The sequence below is a fragment of the Stylophora pistillata genome, chromosome 10 (genome assembly GCF_964205215.1).
Source record: "Stylophora pistillata chromosome 10, jaStyPist1.2, whole genome shotgun sequence".
Taxonomy (NCBI): Eukaryota; Metazoa; Cnidaria; class Anthozoa; order Scleractinia; family Pocilloporidae; genus Stylophora; species Stylophora pistillata.
The window spans coordinates 29,632,866-29,648,365 of NC_142528.1; the positions used below are offsets into that span (position 1 = coordinate 29,632,866).

The 15,500-nt window shown below is 42.3% G+C and overlaps 2 protein-coding genes and 1 pseudogene across 4 annotated transcripts in view; 1 reads left to right on the forward strand and 2 right to left on the reverse strand.

Annotated features, from left to right (window-relative positions):
* The window catches only part of LOC111320867 (beta-1,4-N-acetylgalactosaminyltransferase 3), a 71,266-nt gene that overhangs the window by 51,830 nt on the left and 3,936 nt on the right, over positions 1 to 15,500 (forward strand). For 2 of the 3 annotated variants that reach the window (XM_088736683.1, XM_088736686.1), the window contains one exon: positions 1,084 to 2,358. In XM_088736683.1, coding sequence (XP_088592809.1) covers positions 1,214 to 2,358 — 1,145 coding nt within the window. In that variant the 5' untranslated portion in view covers positions 1,084 to 1,213. Of the gene's footprint in view, positions 1 to 74; positions 165 to 1,083; positions 2,359 to 15,500 lie in introns of all 3 variants that reach the window. The other variant, XM_088736685.1, reaches the window with a different exon arrangement.
* On the reverse strand, positions 8,793 to 9,845 carry LOC148722618 (uncharacterized; annotated as a pseudogene).
* On the reverse strand, positions 9,918 to 10,712 carry LOC148722619 (uncharacterized). The gene has a single exon (XM_088736103.1). It carries the CDS (start codon positions 10,710 to 10,712, stop codon positions 9,918 to 9,920), a length of 795 nt encoding a protein of 264 aa, XP_088592229.1.

Below are 15,500 nucleotides of genomic sequence, written 5' to 3' on the forward strand. Positions count from 1 at the left end.
CACAAGACTAGATAGTAATCCTGTTAACACGCTGTTTCAAAACAAGTCACTGAGATTTAAGCTTTCCTTTGCAGAACTGTGCACTAATAAAGGAAAATAATGCATTGCTGACCTTGTTTCAAGGACCCACTAAATCGAAACGCTGATCGCGCGCAGGTCAACAGGTTCGAGATGTATGATAAATCAACAAATATCATCTTAGCCAACCATTTTGAATCCTTCTTCGGTGTTGAAGGATAAAAAATTGCAAAACAAGTAACGCAGTGAAAATTTATTCTCTGATGGTCTGGAGTTTTCTTTGCTTCCAGTTGCGGAATAAAGACGCTAATTAGAGACCACTTTCATAAATGGCTGCCGTATAAATATTCTTTTGTTTAAATTTAAATTAGCCCTTTTGGCCTCGCTTGAGATAATGTATTCTTTTGAATTTTGTACTGGAGAACGAGGCCAGTAGTGCTAATTTAAATTTAAACAAAAGAATATTAATGCGGCAGCCATTTATTAAAGTGGTCTAGTATCGTAACCACTGCATAGGATCGATAAGGGTTTTGATAACTGGGAAGCGAGAATTTATTCCATTAATGCCCCCTCCCCCTGCCCCACATATGCAATCTTGTTTTAAAGAGGTACTCGTATAAGCCATTACCTAGGATTCTACATATTGGCCCCTTTGAGGCCCTAATAAAAATTCTCAGAAACCCAGTTCAGAACTTTCACCTCATCTTCGTTATCATGGTTGTTTAACCTCCGCTGTTAAGGACGATATACTCCGCTTTTAAACCTATGGTAATATTCTGCTCTTCCAGTATAGGAAATAATTTTATTTTATCGCAAAATTGTCGGTATTTGGTGAATATTATATGCTAATTATCACAATGTCTGCACAATATTTGGGAGTTGCCTTTTTGATTGGAAATTAGGTAACCAATGAAAAGAGACTTACACTAATTACCATGTAACGCATAATAGAAATACTGCATTGAGTAAGAAATGAATCATTTGATTGTTGACTAATTTTGCTCTTTTCTTTCTTTTTATCCCTTTGGTTCACCTTTGTTTACAAAAGTTTTTGAAATCTTGTAGCGGTTGACTCGGTATCCAAGTAATGGTACGATGTGAAGTGAATGTAACGGACACGGGTACGTTTCTAGGACATAAAACTGTGCTTATCTAAGTTTTGTTTCTAAAGCAAGTCAGTAACGGAGGAGCACCAATGTCTCTCTGGCGGATTTTTGGTAGAATGTTATTTAGAAAACGTCGTCTTACTGTGGGTGCAGTTGTGGCTAGTTTCCCATTCATTGGTTATCTGTTACTTTCGCCTTCAAGAAGACTTTCCTATTCATTTTCGACCAACCAACATAACTCGTTTTCTACAACCTCAGTATCGAACCAGATCTGGAATGAAACAATTGTGACAAAAATTCCAACAGGTAACGTTAACTTGACATCAGCACTGATGACGGTGGCAGCTACCACTGAAACGGTACAAGTTACGAATGTGGCTTCAAGACCTCCAGGACGCCTGGATGTCCATATGTGGACTGAGATATGTGGAACCTCGGTCGAAATTTTAAAAAACTGTCCTCATTTTCCTTACTTTCCCGACACACGTTCATTCATCCCTGATTTTTATGACGTTCGTGCACGTGGTTCTACGAATAACGGCGAGAGAGTTTTTGGATTTATTCACCCCGCTGAAAGCGGTGAGTATAAGTTTGCCATATCCTCGGATGACACATCTGAGCTATGGCTAAGTCAAAATGAGGATCCTGGTTCCAGTGAGATGATCGCACGTGTTTATTCTCCTAAAGAGTCGGCATGGACCGAAGAAGGGAACTACAAAAAATATCCTGAACAAATTTCTAAAGCATTCACTCTCTTCGCTGGGAAGAAATATTACGTTGAGTGTTTAATGAAGCAAGGAACTGGTGCCGCTCATTTAACTGTGTCTTGGTCTTACAACAACGCGACATTTGAAACAATAACTTCGAAATATTTATCCTCGTTCTCTGGCACTCACGAATCGATGATTCCTGTTCATGCGGGAAAACAAGAAAATAAATTGCTGCAAACAAAATACAGCCTATATGACTTTAATCGTCTTCCGCTCTTAAACCGGCAAGAGTACGTTGACTTATTTCCAAGTTGCCCCTATAATCCCAGTTTTTTAGTGCACAGGAAGCTGAAGCGATACCAAGGCGTGTCGATTGCAACACGATCAAACGTTTTCCCTCAAGACAATACGGACATGTCAAGCCGTAGAGTGAAACACAAGTGGTCTTTCCCTAATCCGCTGATAAACGGAACTGCAGTCCAACTTGTTGTAGACCGCTTTGTCAACACTCTAAAGTCTAAGAGGTAAGCTGTCGGCCGTATTTACATTTTCACAAAATATCGAATTGCACTTTATATAATTGGAGAAACGCTTGAGGGGTTCAACTTGCATTATTGATTGTTTTTTTGTTCTTTTATTTCACACGCTGATCGTGTATCTTGTGAAAACAAATACAAGAAAGAATAAACTGAGCACGGTGTCTCGAGGTCTCATAGTTTGTGCCACAAAACTTAGCATCATGGTACCGCAATATAGATAAATGAATATCACTCATTGCTGAGATTGAACTGACAGGTAGATGCTGATTGCGATAAAAAAAAAAGGTGAAGAAAGTTTACCGTAGTAAAACTTTAAATCTGTGCCTTTCCTTCCACTCTCTGTATTGTGCCACACTACAGAAGTGTGCAGCTAAAATGTTGGTTCGTGTATTTAATGTCGATAAATACCGGGAAGGAAGATTCATGTTTCCGGTTTTCTGATTGAAAAAAATGGGGAAGGAAAAAAATGCACCAGATTGGTTCTAATTCCTCTGTCGGCGCGTTTGAGTCTCTGACTCCCGTTTGTGAAGGAAAACACGTTATGATTACCGAAAAACTGACTAAACACCGAAAACAGAATATCGGCATAGAGTCTGCTAGTTTGTGGTAAAAAGTTTTCATTGTGCTATCGCAATATAGCTTATTGAATAAGAATGATTGCACTCAATTTTAGGTCAGTGATACGTGTTTCTGGTTTTCTTATTGGAAAAAAGACTGAAAACCAAAGACAAAAAGGTGCATTGGAGGGATTCTAAATTCTATTAATTAAAAGTTACTCTGACTACCGGTCGTGACATGAGTAGGAGACTTGGGAGTTATGAATGCCAAAAAGCTGACTCAACACCGAAAAAGGAATATATCTACCAACTATAAATAATTTTAGTATTGAGCTGTGCACATCATTAAGCTTCATTGTAAACCGACATATTTTCCTCCCATCGCCGTTGCCCATGCGATGTGCTCCTACTGTGATTATTGATAGAGTGAGCTCATAAAAAATGAGTGAATGAGATGAATTATGGATGAAGAACTATTTTGTTTCATTCGTTTGTGATCCAAGCGGTTATATTTAAAGAAGTCTTAATGTCGGTAGCGCCAATTAATTGGATAGCGGTGTTGAGAGGTTCAGTGGGGTTAACCAATAACCGTAATACGGCAAAAAAGAATAAAAATAACCATTAGGAGTAAAATTGGACAAATTTTAACCGTTAGTCGTAGAGAAAGTTAGCTAAAAAAAGATCATCATTTAAGTTAACAAATAAACCGTTAGCCGTAAGATGGCCAAAATTTTTACGGTTAGCTGTAAAAGCCATCACGCCACCGGCTGAGACTCCCGGTGTTGCGTGGGAAGGACTTCAATACAAAAGCTGTGTCACCTCAACATCCAGGGAAAATTCGAGATCTAATTGTCATTGGAAAGGTATTCAGACAGCTTTGTTATATTGTTAATCAGTCAATCTGGCCCCGGTCGTTCGAAGGCTGAATAACGCTATTCACTGGAGAAATCTCTATCCAGTGGATGGCGCAGTAGATTTGGAAAACACTTACCCGCTGTATAGTAATGCATCCGTTGGATACCGTTCTCTCCCCTTTGAACAACTACGTCCAGACTGGTGTGACAAACTGTCAAAGGCTCCGCAATTATGCGCAGGAAAATGATTAATTATTTTTATTTCATATTAATTGACTCTTGAAATAACGATTTTTGTTTTACCTGTGCTGGAACGAAACTCACGGAACCGTGAACAATAGCATATTGTAGAGAACTGTTTTTATGCTTTGAAGAAAAAGCTATTCAGGCGTCAAAAAAAGAAACCACAAATAACAATGTTACATTTAGTTTGCGGTTTTCAGGTTTGCTCGCTTGTCCTGAAATTTGCTTTGATTTGTCAGTAAACAAATTTAAAAGCTGACAGAGTTAAGTAGAGTATTTTCCATTTCTTTTTTTTTTTTTTTTTTCTTTTTTCTCATTTGAGTTAATAACCAATAGCGGCTGATTAAACTTTGATCATACCTAGTTCAGGAGTGACTATGGAACCTGCACGGTTGAACCTACGATTCTGCTGTTGTGCTGAGTTTCAAAACAGTTTTCTCTCTGGTCTGAAAACCTAATATATTACCATATATTACAAAGCATATTTCACTTTCTATTATCGCATAGTAACACCGAAAATTCTCTTTTTCAATTAATATTCTGTTTGTTTATCGTAAATATTTGGCTAAGGTTTCCCTGCCTTCAATACAAGAGCATGGCAACGGTGGTTTTGGCAAATTATGGACCCTAAGCAGGGTGTGGCAAAATGGGCAGAACAAAACCTCAGCACATGCGGTTTAAAACTTTTTACACTTCCTGGCCGTCCTGTACAAAACAGCAACGTAAACTCGCCAAAATTTGTATGGTCCACGGCGGGCAATTTTTGATCTGATCTGGGCCATGGATCTGTCTATAGTGTCCAGGCCTCCAGGAGGAACATTTCGCTCGGCCTTTCGGAATGCGACCAAGGGGTGTAACTGACACTCCGTTACAGTTTGAAATACGTACCTTTTTTAATCTCGACGATTCACTTGTACACAACACACAGAAAAAATACAGAATTAACAATGCGAACTTAAACCCAACGAAACTAAAATACAACGAAAGAAATACGAGAAACTACAGGAAAATACAAACGAAAGCGTAACTATTTACAAGATCTGTACGGCACTCCGGAATAACAACGACTGAATGAAAATCACAACTACGATGTTATATAGCGGATAAAAGGCTAAAACAATAGACTAAACAAGGCTACACAATACTCAAAGGCGATTACATGAAACAACGCTGACAAACTTAATTTACATTTTGACCGCACGAAAAAATACAAACTAATAAATACAGAACTGAACTATCGAGACGAGAACTATTTACACTAATTACAATTAACAAAGACGAACGACAGAACTGATAAGAAAAAAAAAAATAACTCTCGTGGCTACATAGCCCCCCTAATGAACCACTTAAGTCTACAGTTCATTACTTAACGTAACTATTGTCCGACGCGAGAGTAAGTTTATCCTTTTACAGTATGGATTTTCAATTCCATTGCATTCTTCTTAACAGCAGGTTCAGTTTCTCTTTTTAAGCTTTGTTTTCTCCCTCTAAGAAACACAGTTTAGTCACTGGTCTTGTAAGAATTGTGGTAGCTGTTCGCACCTTGGCTGATCGGACTTTCCCGTCTTTTCCCGTGAAAACTTCGGTTACTCGGCCTAACGGCCATCTTCCTCGATGAATGTTGTCATCTGCAATTAGAACCAGGTCTCCGTTCGCTAAGGAACGGCGAGGTTTGGTCCATTTTGCTCTCTACGAACTGCACCAAGTTTCTTAAACTGGAAACAGCCACTAATCACTCGACGCACAGCTGAACGCCCCTTGATTATCCAATAGAATTGTCGTAAGCTGGACAGTACGTATTCTTGACCGAGGTGGCCAACCTTTTTGTGGTGCTGAGAAATGATCATATCCGTTACCTGATGACGACACGGCAGAATAATTGGATGTTTTGCGTCATAGTTGATTAAGGCATTTTCCAGTCTTCCTCCAACTCTTAGAATTCCAGTGTCGTCCAACAATGGATGAAGTTTGCGCATGTGAGCTGGTATCTTAAGATTCTTTAACTCGGAGGTAACTCCACGTGAAGGTTTCGATGAACTGATTGTCTGTATGGCTTGAATGACTTCCGGAAATGAAAGCCTTTGTACATGCTTGATAACTTCCCATTCTTCGTTCTATAATTCTTCCACGGACAGGAACTGGGATCCCTCTTTCAAACTGCTTTCAGGTGTGGAGTTAATGGATCTGCTACTGTGTCTTTCGATGAGCCACGTTCTGAACCTCAATAGCCAGGCCACAGCTCTTCGTAATCTGTCCCAAGATGAGTAATACTCTATCAACCTGGAGAGAACTTCGCTTCGATGACGTGTCAACGACTGGCTGTGAGAATGAGTTTCACGCTTGATTTCTGGATCATCATCTGAAGGTCCTGATCGGTGAATTGTAGGATCACACGGCCAGAACTCTTCTTTTTTCTTCAGAAACTCGGGACCACTCAGCCATTTACTGCTTGTACTCATTTCTTCCACTGTAAGACCTCTGGATACTTCGTCTGCCGGGTTGTCTTCGGAGCTAACATATCTCCACTGATGAGGTGCTGAATTTTCATGTATAACTGACAGCCGATTTGCAACAAACGTATGGAAACGCTTTGACTGATTTATGATGTACTGCAACACGCAGGTGGAGTCCGACCAAAATGTCGATTGGCTAATCGGAATATCCAGCTCTTCTCTTACGGTCTGATCTAACTGAATGGCTAAGACTGCAGCCGACAGTTCCAACCTTGGCACAGTCATAGGTCTCAAGTGAGCAAGGCGAGACTTCCCCATGAGAAACGCACAATGGATTCTTTCCTCGACATCCTCCAATCTGAGATAGGAGACTGCTCCATATGCGATTTGCGACGCGTCGGCAAAGTTGTGTAACTCAGCCATCTTCAAGTCTCCAAAGCAGGTTGGCTTAACGCATCTGTCTACTGTTATCCGAGAGAGACCGACCAACTGAGCCTTCCACTTCTCCCACCTTTCACCATCATTAGTGCCGATTGGATCATCCCATCCAAGTTTCTGCTTACAGAGCTCTTGTAACAATTTCTTAGCCGGGAGGATGATTGGCGCAACGAAACCAAGTGGATCATAAACGGAACTTGACAGGGAAAGTATACCGCGACGGGTGTTCGGTCTGTCTCTAAGAGCAACCTTAAATAGGAACTTGTCGCTCTCCATGTCCCAGTGGAGCCCCAACGTGCGTTGCATCGGCAGCTTGTCTTTGTCTAGGTCAAGGTCTAGTACCGGTTGATCTCTTTCAGATTGAGGGACTGTACTCAGAACTTCCAAACTGTTGCACGACCACTTTGTAAGTCGAAATCCGCCTTTGGAGAGCATTTCTCGGAGCTGATACACAACTTCGATAGCATTTTCAGCTGACTTTACCGATTTTAGGCAGTCATCAACATAGAAATTCCTTCTGACAGTCTTAACTATCTCTTCTGAGAATTCACCTTTGTTGTCTTCTGCTGTCTTTCTTAGCGCGAAGCTAGAACAACTTGGAGACGAGGTCGCGCCAAACAAATGGACCTCCATACGATGATCAACTGGTTCTTGGGTCAGATCTCCATCTGGCCACCAGAGGAATCTGAATGCATCTCGGTCACCTGGCACTACTCTGACCTGATGGAACATACACTCAATATCAGCAGACAACGCGACTTGTTCTTCCCGAAATCTCATTAGCACACCAACGATAGAATTTGTCAAATCTGGTCCAGTAAGGAGCTGATCGTTCAGAGACGTTCCTTTATGTTTGGCAGCGCAATCAAAAACCACTCGAGTCTTTCCAGGTTTGTTCAGCACTGGGTGGTGGGGTAGATACCAAATCCGCTTGTTCTTTACCTGAATCTCATTAAGTGGCACTCGTGAAGCGTGACCTTTGGTAAGATACTGTTCCATGGAGGTCTTGTAATTTTTCAGAAGCTCACCATCTTGCATGAACCTGCCTTTAAGCGCCAGTAGCCTCTTTTCTGCCATGCAGCGATTATAAGGCAAGACTGGTGGGTAGTTTCTCCAAGGAAGCGCAATTTGGTAATGACCATGCTCAAGTTTCACAGATTGTTCCATAACTTCAAGGGCTCTCTTGTCTTCCACTGACATGCCAAGCTTGGATTGGGGAACAACTCCATAATTCTCCACTTCCCAGAACCTTTCTAGCTGGTGCACAAGACAATCATTCTTTTCTCCCACGGGCTCCGCTGATCCAACAAAATTAAGGTTAAGATGGCATTCTCCGCCAACGTTCTTATGCATAGGGCCCATGAGTGTCCAGCCAAGTGGCGTGCGTATGGCGTATGGCTCTCCCTTGTTACCACGTCTCTCCTCCAACACCCAAAGGCATCAGGGACGTTGGTGCCTATAATCAATCGAACTTCCTTCTCACTAGTACTTGGCAGCTTGATGTCTCTAAGGTGAGGCCACTGCTTTAGATCTTGTTCTGATGGAATACTGCGGCCTGAAGCATTCAATTTATCAACTGTCCACAGTCTAACAACGTCAACTCTGTCACTTCCATCAAGTGGCTCAACAACTAGGCTTAATTCGTGACCAACTCTTGGGCTATCCTCTTTCTCTTCAGTTGTCAAATAAAACGTTTTCTGGCGTCCATGCACTCCAAGATCCATGGCTAACTTCTTGTCACACAAGGAGATGTCTGATCCACCGTCTAGAAGGGCATAGGTTTCTATGGTCTTGTTGGCGTCATCATGACTTCGCACCTTTACAGGAACTACTCTCAGGCACACCTTTCCTTCTCCAGCTGAGGTACTATTAGTCTATCCACTTTGAAACGGGGCACCGCCTTCAGCTTGAGATCCTTTATCAGCCACTCTGTCGCGACCTTCCACTGCTGGTGGTGGAGATGGTGGATGAAGTAAGGTGTGATGTCTCCTCTTACATCCTGGGACTTCACAAGCACCCTTTGCTAAACATCCAACTCCTATATGGCCATATTTAAAGCAATTGAAACAGAGCTGAGCTTTCTTCATTATCTCCAGGCGCTCTTCGAAGCTCTTGTCCTTGAAACACCTGCACCTTGCTAACGAATGATCACCACTGCACGATGGACACTTCATGAAAGAAGCTGGCTTGCAAAAAGGGGGTAGACTCTGTCTGCCACCGGATTTGGTCTCTTGAGTGTTAAATGTGCTGACGCGTTCTCCAGTTAATGTAGCACTCCTCGACTTAGGTTTTCGCCTTTCATTTTCCAATCTGTCGCGCGCGATGTCCACCACACAACCGAACACGGGGTTATTTGCTACTCTGGCTTTGACTTTAACAAATTCAGCGATGTGACTGATGTTCGTTCTTTGGCCAGTTTGCTGGATTTGGTCTGCAACTTCAACAAACTTGGTGCGGAGATTATATGGTAATCTCTGAACAATTCTTCTTAGGTTGTCTGCACTGTTTATTTCATCTAGATATCCAATGGATTCTAACGTATGTTCACAGTCCTTCAATTTGTCTGCGAAGGCAAGCAATCCCGCGCGATCCCCTGGTTTCAGAGGGGGTCCTTCTGTTAACCTGGTTACGTACTTTGAGGCAATTGTGAAGGGGTGACCAAAACGTTCTTGAAGCAGTTCTCTTGCTCTTTGATATCCAAGGGATGGATCCATTACTAAGCAACATTTGATGGTATCGTTTGCTGCTCCAGAAGTGTACTGAAGAAGGTACATGAGTTTCTCGCTTTCACTGGCTGCATTGTTCACGATACTGGTTTCAAATTATTTGATAAAGTTCCAGTATTCGAGAGGATCACCATCAAACACTGTCAATTTCTTTTTAGGCAACGCAAATCCTTGCTTCATAGCTAAAGCCACACTATCCATAACTGCTCCACGCAAAACAGAACCTGTCGCCTCTGGATGTGCAAAGGCGGCAGTAGGTCCGGCTGACCAACTCTAATACTCCTGCGCATTAGATTTCAGCCGCAACGGAAGGTCTTGAGAACCAACGTTGCGTTCAACGCGAGAATTAGAATATTCCTGATCAGGCGCATGTGCAGCTCCTACATTAACTCCTTCACTAAACGGCTTCAGATTTTCAAAAACGTTCGGTAACTTGGCTAAATCAACTAGCTCCTCATCCTGAAGTAACTTTATTTGAAGTTCAGTTTTCCTAATTTCAAACTGCACATCCAAAAGCTCTAACTCTAGCTTCGTTTCTTCTTCCTGACGTAGTAATTCTTGCCTTTTCTTCAGCTGGTACAACTTCAGTTGCGCTATTGCCTGATTCGCTTTAAGCTGTCTGATAGATAGTCTAGATGAATGCGAACTTTGCGAAGAATTAGCGGTACTTACACAGTCTTCAACTGGTATCTCATTTTCCTCGCGTACTCCGGCGTTTAATCCCACCTCCTGGATCCATCGCTCTATTCCCGAAACGAAATCCATTTTTCGACGGAAATGTTCCTTGAAATAACGCGCTTCGCTTCCCCACACTTCCATATCTCCATCCAAAGTTGAGATGTACTCGTAGTGCACCTGTTCGAAGCCAGAAAAAGCTTCATCAATCTCCAGTAACTTCTGTTTAACTTCATCGACATTTTTCGGATCACTCAGCAGAACATCCGTAGCACGGTACAATATCGTTACTCTGGATAAACACCCTGACCTCGAATTCTTCTTTTGCACGCTTTCAAGGGCTTCTTCTGAGTGAGCTCGGCGTCTTCTCCGACCTTCAATTCCGGACAACATGTCATCCACTTCAGATCTTTGAATGCATGTAACTGACACTCCGTTACAGTTTGAAATACGTACCTTTTTTAATCTCGACGATTCACTTGTACACAACACACAGAAAAAATACAGAATTAACAATGCGAACTTAAACCCAACGAAACTAAAATACAACGAAAGAAATACGAGAAACTACAGGAAAATACAAACGAAAGCGTAACTATTTACAAGATCTGTACGGCACTCCGGAATAACAACGACTGAATGAAAGTCACAACTACGATGTTATATAGCGGATAAAAGGCTAAAACAATAAACTAAACAAGGCTACACAATACTCAAAGGCGATTACATGAAACAACGCTGACAAACTTAATTTACATTTTGACCGCACGAAAAAATACAAACTAATAAATACAGAACTGAACTATCGAGACGAGAACTATTTACACTAATTACAATTAACAAAGACGAACGACAGAACTGATAAGAAAAAAAAATAACTCTCTTGGCTACAAAGGGGTATAAGCATAGTAAGATTTGTTCCATTTTCGGAAGACGGGTACCGAAAATGGATTGTGGCACTAAAGAACAAAATTCTTCGAACTGTAAGCTTTATTTTGATATACAGCTTGCCGTGGTTACTGTCATGTATTCGGTTTTTATTTAAAAGCACATGGAATCGATAATGCGCACACGTGCGCATGCTTACGAGAACTAACCGCATACACTACAACACCTCCCCTGTAAGCCAGTCTCTTGTCCCCTAAAGTCCTCAAGAATTTAAAAGTTTCCAAAAGTTCAACGCAACATGCTATCAGTAAAAATCCAGTCTCAATCTCCCCCCCCCCAAAAAAAAAAAAAAAAACAAGGAAGTTCAATGTTCACAGATCCATCTGAACTGGGGGTTGCCGCACTCTGGAAGGGTATCGTTTTACAGGAACATGTTCAATCTGGCTCGGTGAGCTGCTAGCGGACGATTCAGCCACTGGATTGCATTTGGGTGACGGGCAGTCTGTCTCCCTCGAGACAACTTCTGTCTGTTCAGGCAGTTCAGCTACTGGGTGATCAGTGGTCGTGGCTGGGAGTGGAAAAGGCAAGGGGTATGAAACTGGCGGGTGTCTGTCTGTAACAGGAACATTGGAATCTCGGAGTTGATCCGTGTGTCGACGCCAAACTAGGTTAGGCCCAATCTCCACTTCATAAGACAGGGGTCCCAATCGTGCACGGACAATACCAGGTACCCACTTTGACTTTCCAGTGTAATTTCGTGCTATCACCCTCTGACCAATGGCAAAATGCCTTGTTACAGAACCACTCTTGGCAACAGACTGGTCTATCTGACGGCTGTTTACCTGGATGAAGAGATCTGGTTTTAACAAGTCCAGTCGAGTGCGTAATCTTCTTCCCAAAAACAACTGGGACGGTGGCTCTCCGGTGGTTGAGTGGGGGGTGATTCTATAAGTTAGCAAAAATCTCGCCAACTTAATGTTCAAAGATGTCACTTCAGTTTCACTCTTCATGGCATTCTTGAAACTCTGGACAGCACGTTCTGCTAGGCCGTTGGTGGCAGGGTGATAAGGTGCTGAGGTGATGTGTTTGATGCCGTTTCTCTTAAGGTATTGCTGGAACTCTTCTGATGTGATCTGAGGCCCATTATCACTCACTAACTGGGCTGGTACGCCATATCTTGCAAACAACTTCTGAAGGGTTTCAATGGTTTTCGCTGAAGTTGTAGTGCTCATTTTCTCTACCTCTAGCCAACGTGAATGTGCATCCACTACCACTAAAAACATGCTGTTAAGGAAGGGACCTGCAAGATCGATATGAATTCGTTGCCAGGGCAACGAAGGCCATTCCCATGGGTGCACTGGCACTGTACTGGGCTCCCTCTGTACTAGTTGGCAACCTGGGCAGGACTTAGCAGACAGTTCAATTTCTTTATCGATTGCAGGCCACCAGGTGTAGCTTCGGGCCAGGGCCTTCATCTTCACGACTCCCATATGTCCCTGATGAAGTTCCTTGAGAACTTGAGGGCGTAGTTTTGGGGGTATTATTACTCTTATTCCACCCATCAAACAGCCTGATTGTAACGTGATCTCATCTTTGTGAACAAAATAGGGGTTGAGTACAGGGTCATGGTTGTTTGGCCATCCCTTCCTGGTCATCTCATGCACTTGGGCCAAGACAGGACCTCTTTATCTCTCTCGTCTAACGTTGTCCACTGTGACTGGCAAAGGGTCAAACTGCATCAAATTAAATACACCCACTGGGTCAACCACTTCTTCATCTTTGGCTTCCGTTACCAGTGGTAGGCGGGAAAGACCGTCTGCATTGCTGTGAACCTTAGTGTTCTTGTATTGAATGGAGTAGTCATAGCCTGCCAGGAACAAGGCATAACGTTGAAGACGCGCTGCGGTGACCACGGGGATGCTCTTCCGCGGATGAAAGATTGAAGTTAATGGCTGATGAACTGTGTATAGAGTGAAAGGACGGCCAAACAGATACATGTGAAACTTCTTGACATCCCAGATTATTGACAAAGCTTCCTTCTCAATCTGCGCATACTTTTGCTCAGTTTTTGTCAGTGTCCTTGAAGCAAAAGCTATAGGTCGCTCGGTACCATCGTTAATTACGTGAGAAAGCACTGCTCCAATGCCTACGGGGGATGTATCACAAGCAAGTTTAAGTGGCAGACTGGGATCATAATGTGTTAGAACTTGCTCTGAAGTGATCATTTCTTTCACCTTGTGGAATTATCGACACAGCTGAGCCTGTGTCCAGTTCCATTTTCAGTGGTTTACCTTCCACTTTCAGATTGATCCAGATTACAGTACTGCTCGGTTTGCTTACATTGTATATCTGTATGCTTCCTAATACATCTTCAAATTCATCGCTCTCACTGTACTCAATAGAATGGACTTGAGTGTTAAGCGGTGGTTTCGGTGGTTGTTTTGGCTTACCTTGTTGTTTCGAGCGACAAGCCCTTGAAATATCGCCCACCTTCCCACAATGATAACATGTTTGGTCCTTGAATCTGCAATTGTGCGTTGCGTGCGAGTCTCCCCCACATCGATAGCAAACTTTAGTGGTGGGGCTCGGCGATGGCGCTTGTGTGTGGTTATCTGAGATCTTGTCAACGCGAGGTTCTGATTGAAGCTCACTTTGTAATTCCGCAGCATCGCGAATAGCCGTTTCCATTGCTATCGCTATTTCCAAAGCCTTGGAATATTTGAGTTTGGCTTCTGAAAGCAACCGTTTTTGTATCTGCACATTTCTAAGGCCACAAACCAGTTTATCTCGTAAAGCTTCGTTAAGGTTGGCCCCAAAGTTGCAGTGGGTTGCTAATTTCTTCAGGTCTGCTACATAGGTCAAGACAGTTTCTCCTTCACGCTGAATCCGTTTGTAGAAACGAAAACGCTCCGCTATTTCTAATGGTTTAGGACTTAAGTGTTGCTGAAGAGTCGTGACGATCTCCTGGAAGCTCTTCGTAGCTGTTTTATCTGGTGTAAGAAGATCTCTCAACAATGTGTACGTTTTACTGCCCATCAAGCTTAACAAGGTTGGCGCTTGGTGGTCTTCATCGATGTTGTTTGCTAAGAAAAACTGTTCAACTGTTCCACCCGTTCTACATAGGTTTCCCATTTCTCCTGTGTTTCATCAAAACTTTCTATCTTCCCGATAGCAGTCATATTTTCGACGGTCTCCTACGACTTTATCCTCGTCGCCACTGTCATGTATTCGGTTTTTATTTAAAAGCACATGGAATCGATAATGCGCACACGTGCGCATGCTTACGAGAACCAACCGCATACACGACAACAGTTACTATTGTTCATCGATCATATTTCTCGCTTCTAAAACTTGTCTTCTCCTTCGTTAGAGGAATGTAACACTATCAACAGAATTAAAGGTTTTTTGAAGCAAATTTTCAAAGAGAAAGAGACTGTGTTTTATTGTTCTGTCTAGCCAAAATGAAGGAATATGATCTGAACTGTGTTTCCATCGTTTCGGTTCGTTACCGGAGACCGAAGATTTCGCGCAAGATCAGCTTTTGTCTACCTGTGTTTCGACACTCCCGGAACACTCCACGGGAAGCAAGAGCAGGAGAAAGCCAAGATGTTCATCGAACGGTTCACAGCGGGATCGCTTTCCGATCGGGGAACTGGCCAGAAAAAGAGCTACTCTTGGCCAGAAAAAGAGATGAATATTTTTTGAAATCCAAAGAGGTTTCTGGCCTGCAGAAACAAATTCAGCGAGCAAATTCAGAAGCAAATTCAGCTAGCCTCCCGGTTAGCTCAATGGATAGAGCGCTGGACTGTGGTGCGGGAGGTCGAGGGTTCGAGCCCCGGCGGGACCAACACTCAAGGTCTTAAAATAATTGAGAAGAATTTGCTACCTTTCTATAACATCAAGAAATGGTTAGATATTCTAGTCTTCTCAGATAGGGAAGAATAAATGGAGGTCTTTAATCTTATCATTAAAGGATGTACTATTCTAAATAAATGGCAGCTCTATCAGTTAAACAGTAAACTGTAACTGATCAGTTAGGTGTTCCATGCAATTTTAGTTTTTAGTCATTATGTCAGACAAACCACATTGTAATCAACAAACATGAATTTTAAGATGTTAGAGTATATGTTTTTGTAAAAGAACTTGATCGGGGACTATTGAGATGTTTGTCTCTGAAAGCATTAAAGGAAAATGATTGAGCAATGGCAAGTGTCATTAATTTGAGTCCTCTATTCAATGTTGACTGATCCCAAAAGAATTCCAGTATCCATAGTGAAATTTTGCTCTCAAAAT

Excerpts from the sequence above, each read along its gene's own strand:
- LOC148722619 (XM_088736103.1), bottom strand. The coding sequence starts at position 10,712 with ATGTTGTCCGGAATTGAAGGTCGGAGAAGACGCCGAGCTCACTCAGAA.